General features: G+C 31.6%; 1 protein-coding gene across 1 annotated transcript in view; it reads right to left on the bottom strand.

The window, feature by feature from the left end:
• LOC108694359 overlaps nucleotides 1–11,369 on the bottom strand; it is a 38,920-nt gene that overhangs the window by 16,444 nt on the left and 11,107 nt on the right. Inside the window, exon 2 of the mRNA XM_018203786.1 lies at nucleotides 6,465–6,664. Within this exon, the coding sequence (XP_018059275.1) occupies nucleotides 6,465–6,664 (200 nt within the window). The remainder of the gene's footprint in view (nucleotides 1–6,464; nucleotides 6,665–11,369) is intronic.

Genomic DNA, 11,369 nt, shown 5'->3' with positions numbered 1-11,369 from the left:
ATACGTTTTTTATCATCTTATTCTGTCGAGAGAGAGAGAGAGAGAGAGAGAGAGAGAGAGAGAGAAAGAGAAATTTTAATTATACTTAAGTTTTTGATAGATTAACATCACACACACACACACACACACACGCGCGCGCGCGCGCGCGCGTACACACATACATACACATATATATATATATATATTTTTATATTCATAATTATTTACACGTTAAAACTTTCGAAATTTAAAATAATAAAATAGCATTCAAACTTGTAGAACTATCATAAAAAAGATTAACTATTGTCAATAAAAGAATTAATTAATTCATCAATAGAATATATTATCAGATAAAAAATATATATTTTATCTAATGCAAACACCTAATTATTCAATTAAAACTTCAGTAAGTAATTAGAGCATTTTTGATCGCACAACTATCACCTTCCGTTTATTCTCAAATCCAGTCTCTGTAATCACAAGAATTTAACTTACTGGATGCACTTGATTTATTATCCAGGCGATCTTTTGACATCTTTTGTATCCGGCCGGTAAATACACGCAATCGCACTTCATTAAAATCGCTAACACACACCGAGGAACTGTGCATCCGTATTTTCATATCGAGACGCCTTCGGATTGCGGAGTCCCGCAATCTAGTCGACCCTGTTATAATTAGATTTATGCCGGAGCGTTCATCTCTCTTGAACGAATTCCAAATATTGCTGTAAATTACGGATAAAAAGGTTGGCGATGCGACCTAGTTCACTCAGCTGTGATTGTGTTTCCACAACCTACCAGCACTCAGAATGGTAACATCGTTACTTCCATTCGCTCGAACAGAAAAAGATGATGCGGAGCGGCAAGCGAGTGTGTACAAGCGAGCCACGAGCTTATGATATACAGTGAATTTAACATATTCCAATTTCAGGTTATTTAAATCTCCGTTGAGAGAGAGAGAGAGAGAGAGAGAGAGAGAGAGAGAGAGAGAGAGAGACAGAGAGAGAGACAGAGTTCGTTTAATATCATTAAACAATCTCAAAAAAAGCTTTTAGATTTATTTTAGACACTTCTCTCTCTCTCTCTCTCTCTCTCTCTCTCTCTCTCTCTCTCTTTCTCTCTCTTTCTTTGAAATTCATCTATATAATTAGAAAGTTTATGTTAAGTTCACCTAACATTTCATATGTCTCAAACAATACATCCAAATTTTTGAGTTAATAATTTAATTCAAGATGAATATATTAGAAAATAGCAAAAAGATATTTTGTAAAAAATTATGAAAAGAATGTAACAATGATACAATGTATAAACATATTTGAAAGCATATTTCGTCAATAAATTTAACATTTATAATGTAACATTTATAATATAAATACGTATATAAATACGTATATTTTAATTATTTACATTAAAATTTATATTTATATTTATATTTAAAGTGCATTACATATTTTTATTATTTATTTATTAATTGGATAATTTTAACAATAAGAAAGGTTGAACATTAATTAACACAAAATTAATTATTAAAAATACAAGACAAAAATGTTAACAAGGACAAGTTTTAAGTCTTAACATATATACATAATATTATATATACATAATATTTTTTACTATGTATAATATGTTTAAATCTTGTAAACTTTAATGGAAATTCTATCGTTTATATTTAATGATAAATCTTGATTTATTCGAAGTTCAAATTATTAGACAAATATAAAAAAAAAATCTTATTATTTGAAATATCTCGCAAAACAAGAAAGATTTCGTCTAATCTCAATATCATTATTTAATATAAAGAAAAAAACAATTAAGTTTTACTTATATGAGAAATATATTTTCCTAGATGCGGTAGATCATTTATTATCTTCATTGTTATCTATATGCCGCATCATAATTCATGTCTATCATGACTGTATGCACAAGATTCTCACAGTGTTGTATAGCAGTAAATGCTACCACTGCCGCATCATGACCAGAATCGTGATGAGTTTACTACGTGTATCTAATTTTCTCTGAAATATCAATTCGAAATAGAAAAAAAGCGCATTCTTATTACGGTCTCTCTCGGATTCTCTTTGTAGCTCTCGGCGTTCCTTCGATGCGTTATCTTGCTATCTCATTCACTTCAGTTTGCGGCGATGAAACCTTATATGTTCGCGGAACGATGCAGCATCGGACAACGACAGATAGGTATAACAACCGAGCGAGTCGTTTGACAAGACCGTCCCTATCGATTTCTACTTGCATCCATTTGACTCACGCGCGCCTGCTCTCCTCTGTCCTATAACGCGCCAATTATTCTCGAGCGCTCGTGGGAAAGGTGTAATAATTCCGTAATAACTTCCGGAACATCGCCCGAGGAATAGTGAGAACGATAGCGAATGGCCGCATAACTGACAAACGAGATATCGCGCGAACAATTCCAATCATTTTTAGGAGCAATACGTATTTCGCAATTTAGACTCGATTTTTCTATTTTCGTACTAATACATCATACAGCAGTAAGATGTTTCACTTAAATTTTTGTTGTTTGATATATAAATTACATATTACACGCTCACCTAATTTTTTACTTTTTATATCGATTCCAGATTATGCAACCTGTCAAGTTTCTTCAGCAATATAAACGACTTCTTATGATAGATGTAATAACTATGTGCTTTCATTTTTAAGAATAAAATCGTGTCAAAAAAATTCCATTAGAGCTGTTAAAATATATCGATAAGAAATAGAAATAATAGCCGGAACGATCAAGGCTATAAGATCTTTAATGCTTAAATAATTTAATCTGAATTACTATATATTTATATATTATATATGTAGTTGCATATATCACATTTTTTTGTCATTCAAATTGCGCGCTGAATAGGTTTTCCAAACTTATAAACGTAATTAAACTACTGTAGTAATATCATGAATTAAATTGACAAGCAATTTTAATAATTTGATGTTCAATCAGGCATCCTATTAAAAAGATGTTAATATGCTAAGAAACTATAAATAAATTTATTGCGAAAAATATCACCTCGGGCGGGAATCGAACCTAAATCTCTTGTATTCCGTACGAAGGTTCTAAGCCTTTAAACTATTGAGGCTTGCGAAATCTCTACTTTTCAGAGCGGTATTTTAGAAAACGTTCTTATTGATATTTCATGAAATTACGCAAACATAAATGAAGATGCATTAAATCTCAAAATTTGCGAAGTTCCACGGCACAAATTAAAAATTATACACAAATGCGGTTTACAGCATTTGAAAGAGTGAATTTATCTTTAGAAGAGTTTATCTTTAAATTGTTTCTTTATTAAGCTCTGTACGATTTTTTTCATTCAGAGTTATTCAATATTGAAGCAAAAAAGTTGTTTTTGCTTCAATGTTGAATAACTTGGTGAAGAAAATCGTACAGAGTTTAATATAAAAGTAAATGAAAGGTAGAGATTCGCTCTTTCGAATGCTCAACCGATTTTGATTAGTGAAGCTTTTTGAATAGTGAACTATATGTTGTAACATTTTTTTTATGGATAAATTGCCAACTGTTTTATATAACTAATAATTGATATTCTACGTTATGTTACCCAACTATGACATACACGTATAGTGATAAATGAAGTTGAAACGAGCAATAGGTTCATTAAATGGTTCATTAAACTCTATTTGATTGTATTGCTTCGTGTTTGCGTCGCATGTTAAATCAGCGCAACATTGCGGCCAAATGCCAGTTGTATTAAGTTATGAGGCTGTGCTAACAGTCATCCGTTGGAACAACGACAATATCTTTGGTATTTTAACAGACTTCCCGATTATTTGTACATTCTTCGCGCGCGAAAATATTTCATTCTAGATACCTTCACCGACGTCACCGTTCTTAATAAGAAAAACTTTGCATTGATACGCGCACGAACAAAATTATCATGTAAACAAAAAAAAACAAACCTGATAACAACATTGTATCAATCGATAGAGAAATTCTTGCACGGTTGCTACATTGTAAGTCGCGATGGCGGGCGTAAGAAACCTTGAATGGAGTTGTAAAGATATCGGATTAAACAGCGCTTCAACTTGTAATCGCTGCATTTATTCTCTTGCTACGAATTACGTTCTTTTAAAGCGAGATTAAACCACGGAATTTTACATTGCAAAGATACACATGCTGTATTAAACTTTTCTAAATGTGTTTGGATTATTGTATTCTCGTAAAAAAATCTCGTTATATTGCAGATATCAGCATGTTTTTTAATGGTATATCGACGCGACATTTCGAATACCAATCCATTTTGGAGATGATATAACTTCAATTCTGAAAATCCGACTGTGATCAGCGTGTCGCGTTTTGGTTCATATTCACATCTCATTGAAATGCATGATGTTTCAAAACTGAATTTATATAACTTTCCAAATAAGCGATTCGATTTAGATAGAAAATCTAACATATGCGAAATATGTTAAACAAATACATTTAATATTAGGATAAGTGAGGAGATTATGTCACTTAAGAGAAATTAGATTTTTGTATAATTATTTGTTCAATTCAGAATGCTTCTATATACTGATCTTCTTCTTCCATTTCCTTCCTTTATGTATTTGTATGTGATAGTAAATAAATATTATATTTCCATTTTTACTATTATATATAAGAATAAAGAAGTACGATAGTAGAAAGTTGAAAAGTGAATAAAATGCCACCATGATGTGCCACCAAGCATGGGATAATATGGCATATACAAAAAAATAATATTACAACATACATTACATTATTTTATCTATTATAAAAACACAAAACATCCATTACATCCATTACGAACGTTGTTTGAATATTGGTATAACAATTGATATGGCATCAACATCTTAAACGTGCTATGGAAATTTTCATGAAGGTGATTCTGGTGCAAATGATCAAGCTTATAGATGGGAAGCTCGGACCGGAATAGGAAGGCTTTAGAGTTAGCAGAGTCCTGCATTGACTAAATCAACACACTCAGAAATAGTCTGTCGAAATGCTCTCCGTTCGTAGATATCTCTTGTTCATCGATTACGAGAAGACATTTGACTCCATTAATCGCGAATGCATCTGGGCTAAGTTGGGTAATATAGGCGTGCTCCTAAAAATCGTCTTCCTTATGTGAAAAATTAATGGGGAGGGATTTCAATATCGCGTTCTATACGAGGAAGAATTCTGTAAGAACTATTTGAGATCATTTTTGGCTGTCTTTTCTCATTGCTGTTTCTGATCGTCATGGATGCAGTAGCAAGGCATGTGAAAACAAGTCGAGAGGAATCATATGGAAGCCTCTCAGATCAAATAAGCGACTGATTTTCTTGGATGACTGAAATCTTTGGATTATGCGGACGATAAATGCGAGCTGTTACACAACATCAATGATACAGCAAAAACTGGCAATGGGGTCGTCTATCTTAAAATCAATGTCGCAAAGATGAAGGGCTCACTGATGCGAATCCAAATGCAGACTCCAACCGATCGTTAAAACTCAATGAAATGTCAATTGAGCGAACAGACGAGTTCCTATATCTGGGAAGTATAGTTGATGACGGTACTGTTAAAGATGTGGAAATTAGGATCAAGAAAACCAATGCTTTTATATAACTAAGCAAGATATAGCGTTTTACCATCTACAGTTAACATTAAGCTCAAGCTACACATTTTTTGATCGTACGTAATCTCTGCACTTTCATACAGATATGAGATTTGGCTCGTTACAGACAGCAATCAAGCAAAGAATCCAGATATTCGTCAACTGCTATCTTCGAGGGATCTTCCGTATCTTCTGGCCGAACATTATTAGCAATGAAACACTGTGAACCTGTACTGAACAACGAGATATCAATGTGGAGAAAATTTGGTTGGCTTGAACACACATTAAGAAAGAACCAGAGCGAAGTGCAACCGCAATTTACAATTCGCAGAGGAAGCGGAGAAGAGGATGCTCCAAAAAAACTTGACGTCGCTTTATCTTGGAGGAGGTAAATTTGTTGGAAATCCATAACAGACGCATTGATGAGTTCTGAGACTTGAAGAAACCGGCTGACCGACGAGAATGGAGATAATAATTGATAGACTGCCTATATCCAATATATCCAATATATCCTACTGCCAGAGGCTCAGAATCATCCAACGCCGAGCAAGGCGTTATATGTGTATGTATATACATATATAATATATATATTTCATATATAATTTTGTATAATTGTATATAATTTATATATTGCATAATTATAAACATATGATTAATAATATAATTATAAACATATGAAAAACCTTTTACCGGGATATTATAAATAATCGAATAAAATTTTTTAATTTAAAAAAAATAACGTGTTAAAAAAGCTCTTTATGTATACAATGTGATAAATTTTATTTTATTGACACTTTTAGAATAGTAAATAAATAAATCGAATATTGTATTTATATTCCGCTTATTTATAAAATTCACATATGTCAATCAATGAATTTCAACAACTCTTACCGTGCCTTCTCCTAGATTGTGGACAACACAAGGCATTAGGGCTGTGGATCCTGATTGAGCTGAAACCGATGTTGAATTTTCCGTACCGAAAGTCATCGGCAGGGTTGGTGGCAGATCGACATCTAATGGCTTTCCCGTCGTGCCGTCCAACGAGTTCATGTTAACATCAACTATTTCAGCCGTCACTGCTGTAGGATACTCTGAAACAAATCAATTGTACCATAATTTTGTAAGTACAGATTACAAAGCTTTTATAATTTATATATCAGCAAATGTTGTTGCAGTATTGACGGCTCTAACACTATATTGGACTAGATTGGATAAGAAATGACAAAGAAGATCTCAATTTAAATAATTTTTTTCGTTCTCGATATAAATTCCATCTCACAGACACGTATTAATGCATATGCTTTAATCTTGGAAAATGATTTTCACATTTACGAGGAAAGAAGTAATTATTAGACAAAAATTATTGCGTTTAAGTCGATAATATAAACGCGTAAGGGAATGCTGGAGCTGCCTGTATTATACGCCGATAAAACTAGCATTTTTGACGTTTTTATTTCTGTCCGCGAAGAAGTGTTTTCACAGAAAAAAATTCCTTTTCCACGAAAAATTAAATTGTATATGCTAATGTATTTGTCGCTGATGTATTTTGTGTTCAATGTGTTTACCTTCACCGTTGATTGCTATATTGAGATAAAAATGGATAAAAAAATTTGTAATTTTTTATTTTTTTCAGCTTTGAAAACAAAATATATCAGCGAGAAGTACATTAGATGTACATTTTAATAATGAAAAAGGAATTTTTATTCTGTGAGACTACTACGAAGAAATTCGACAAAAACAAAAACGTCTGAAAAAACGCTGATTAATTATACAGTCGGTAATACAGGCGGCTCCAGCATCCCCTTAACGAAATATTAATTTTTAAAGATAGCTGAATACGCGCGCCCTCCCGCCTACTATTGCCAAATGTACACGCATCGATCGCACGGGAAATGGGGATGGCCTGGTAAGCGCGCTGCTCGAGTCAATTTGACTGCTCTTCCTGTCTAGGGGCGCATTGTCTATACGAAGTAAGGTCCAAAGAATAATCAAACTCAAAACATATTTAGGTTTGAAGTGGATATCGCGTAGAAAATTGTGCACTTTTAAGCATGAGAGGAAGTGGGATGGACCTCCTTTCGTGTGGAAAGTCATTATGCAAGGAGGGCAGGTTTAGAATAGTTTTTAACATTGTATGTAGCAGAAATAAGATGTTATTTATTAAACTTTTTTTATTACTAACTTTTTGATGAATAACTATCGATAGTAGGTAAAACTTTTTAGAGATTACTTAGGATCATGACCTTATTAATATGTAACAAAGACGAGAATTTAAGAGGAAGCAGGAGTTTACGCGGTAATTAGTGCGCATAAATATAATGAAGTATATTTTAATAAATATACTGATAAATATATTGATAATATGTGTCAAAATTAAGATCATCAAAGTGGAATCATTTTCTGTTTGATATTTACCCTTTAAATTGTTTAACTATTTAAATTCTTCATATAATTAATAATTAATGTCGGGTCTATTAATCATAAAGTAAGTTGTAGTCCGGTGAAATCAGCCAGTTCTCGTAAAAAGACTAGTTCGAATTAACCTTTTGAGTAAAAGTTGCATTAACTTTTTCCAACGTATATGGAAATACGAAATCATGCAACTTCATAGATATATATAGTTAATTTGAAAGCTATATGATCCAAATTCTCTTTCGAGTCAGCACAAAAATATTTTTTATCATTCCAACTTCTGCCTTACACACAGTCTCTCTTTTTCTTATATTTTATATAAAATACGCTTTCAATTGTGATATTAGAAACAACTTTTAAGATAAAATAAATCAATAATTTGTATTATTATATTATATTTTAAGCGTAATATAATTCAATAGAAGCAATAGAAGGAAATTGATATTTTGTGAGAAAAATCAAAGAAACTTATAAAGTATAATTCTTTAAATAAATATTGCATAAAACAAAAAACAAATTTTTCTAGCATGTTTAATTGGATTTGTCATTTTGATGAACAATACAACGCAGCCGTAATAAAAGGATCATACATTTCTTTATAAACGCAATTTCAACGACTGCGTCTCTTGACGTAACCGTAATTACATCGCGTTTTTCGATTAATTACTCGCCGACTTCGTTAAAAGTACGGTTGTGGGATTGCTGTGCACTTCTCTGCGAAATGCGGCACGTTAAATTGCGACGTTAAGCTTACGCGTACCACTTCGCAACTACGATGCGTCAGCCCCGAGTGACATAGCTAAAATAACGTGATGCTCTCGTACCGGATGGAATTAGACGTATTTGAAAAAGTTTGATGTCAGTTTAAAAACTCTGTTCATTCTCACAATATATCTAATCAAGTAATGACGGATTTATTTTTATAACATAATCGTGCTCCCTTCTTCTTTTATATTTTTGTGTTAATGACACACTAGAATCCCATAATGTTATCTACATAACTTTGCTGTTAACAATTTTATTTTAATGTACAAATTGTATATAATATTAAGAATAAGATATAAAAAAAGAGGGAATTTTTTTCCCCCTTAGAAATATTCTGTGACATGTCGTGACATATGCATTTCATGCATCGAAATATGTAAATAAATAATGTTCGTTTTCACAATGAACCAGATCTTAACAAATTTATATGAAACGAGATTAAATCTTCGACGAGTTCTTCATAGATTACATGAGTGAAAATTTTTCTCGGTTGCGGAATTCGTTAATTATGATTTATTGCTCCCGTGTATCCTGGCACTTTGGAAACTTATGCGGTTGTAAGCAACTGTAATTTCCTTGAATTTCCGCGTAACGTGCATCTTTTACACTAATTTCAGCTACAAACTTTTCCTTAACGTCGGTTAAACCAAGCTAAAATACTGAAGTCATATATCGAATATTCATTTTGTTATACCTCGTTCGTTTGCGTTCACAATTTTATTACGGTCATTCGAATTTGTCTCATATTATTATAGATACATTATGCAAGTGTTTTTATGCAGTCACTTTTGCAACATACAGCAAAAAATATAATATAATATATGTCCTCTTGTACAATCCAAACATCATTGTACAAAAGAGAACAGACATCACAATTGCTCTGTATGCTTTATTTTTAAGAAAATTGAGTGACTCACCTCGGGTCAACCCCGAGGCGAAGTGACATTATTTATTTTCTTTTACATAAAGTCTTTATAAACACTAACTTAAAAAATGATAATTTCATAATAAAACGGTAAAAACTGAAAATGGTAATTTCAGTATTAATAAAACAATTCGATAATTTGAAAAATATTTAATAAAATAATAATTTAATATTTATTATAATATTAAGAATAAAGAAATATATTTAAGTGGAAATTAAAAAAAAATATTTTTTTGCATTATTAATTAAAAATTCCTTTTTTTTTATATAATTCATTATGCTAAGTAATTCTAAAAGTATGAAATATCTTATTTTCATTACACACACATTTTAAAGTTTTCAATCATAATAATAATAATTGATACATTTTATCTTGCAAATATTAACAAAAATTTTCTGAGTGTATAATTCTTTTATAAATGTATTTGTAAAATATTGAATCTAATATCTTCTGAATGTACAAACTTTTTTAAATTATTTAAATTTCATTGAATTAAGGAAACCTGAGACCCGTTTGGTCAATCGAATAATCTTATAATTTTGCTAGAATTATTCTTAGTGTGGCACAAAATTGTAAAAACTCTTACGCCATAAAAACACGTGTTTATAATTGTTTCGTTAGAAATCAGTTGAGGTGAAAATGGAAAACAATTAAGGGATTACGAGTTTCTGCACATCAATTTGGAAATAATAGTTAAATGTGTTACATTGACTTGCAAATTAACACGCAAAACCATCATTATGCCATTGTTTTCTATATCGGATGCAATTTCGACTGAATTTCTGAAATAAATTTGTGCGCGTACTTTTCACCGATCAAATCTTTTTTAATTCTACGTAGTCAACCTATACAAAGAATAGTTTTAAAAACTGCGTTCGAAATAAACGTACTGAATTTACTTCACATCATTAAACTTAAAATATTTTAATTAATCGCAATTATTTAAGAAAAAAGCAAAACATAAATGAAAAACTATTTCCAATTCTATAACGTAATCCATCGATGAATAACTAAATCTTAAGAAATTAATTAAGAAATTAATCCACTTGCGAGTATCCTGCAGTGCTTTTGGCGCGAGACAATTGTAAATACATTTACACTGAAATTAAGATGGATATGTTTACACTGAACATTGAAATGAACTGACTGCATACTGTGAGCCGTCTTCGTACAGGAAAACAGCATGATTTTTACTGAAAAATCAGCATATTGTTCTGTAAAAATCACGAAGCTGTAAACTGAAAAATGTCTCTTTAAAATTTCATTTTGACACAGAAATCGCATTAAGATTATGTACCTATTGCTTCTTCTAGCTGCTAATAGTAATACAATTAATACATCCTTCATGGCGCTTAGTAAAAATCGTCTTCAGTAGTAGAGATAGCGTAACATTTTTCACAAACGTTAATTTGACACTGATTGTCCTTACGAGGTTTTAATTAGCTCTCTTATTGTTAGTTATAAAATCGGTATAACATGGTAGTAATCTTAAAGTTTCAATAATTATCGTTTGTAAAGTCTGTATCATGTATGACACTTTCCCAATGTAACAATTTGCAACGTTGTCGCAATTTGTTATCCGATGCAACACACTATACCATATAAAAAATATATCGGAAGTGAAAAATGTTGTCGATATTTTTGCAACGGAGTCGAGACAGTTTTGCGAGGGAACACGCCTCGAGGTCTCGAT

This window comes from Atta colombica, unplaced genomic scaffold (genome assembly GCF_001594045.1).
Source record: "Atta colombica isolate Treedump-2 unplaced genomic scaffold, Acol1.0 scaffold12, whole genome shotgun sequence".
In the NCBI taxonomy this organism is placed as follows: Eukaryota; Metazoa; Arthropoda; class Insecta; order Hymenoptera; family Formicidae; genus Atta; species Atta colombica.
The sequence above is the reverse complement of the archived record's forward strand: the minus strand, read 5'-3'. Positions and strand labels throughout refer to the sequence as shown.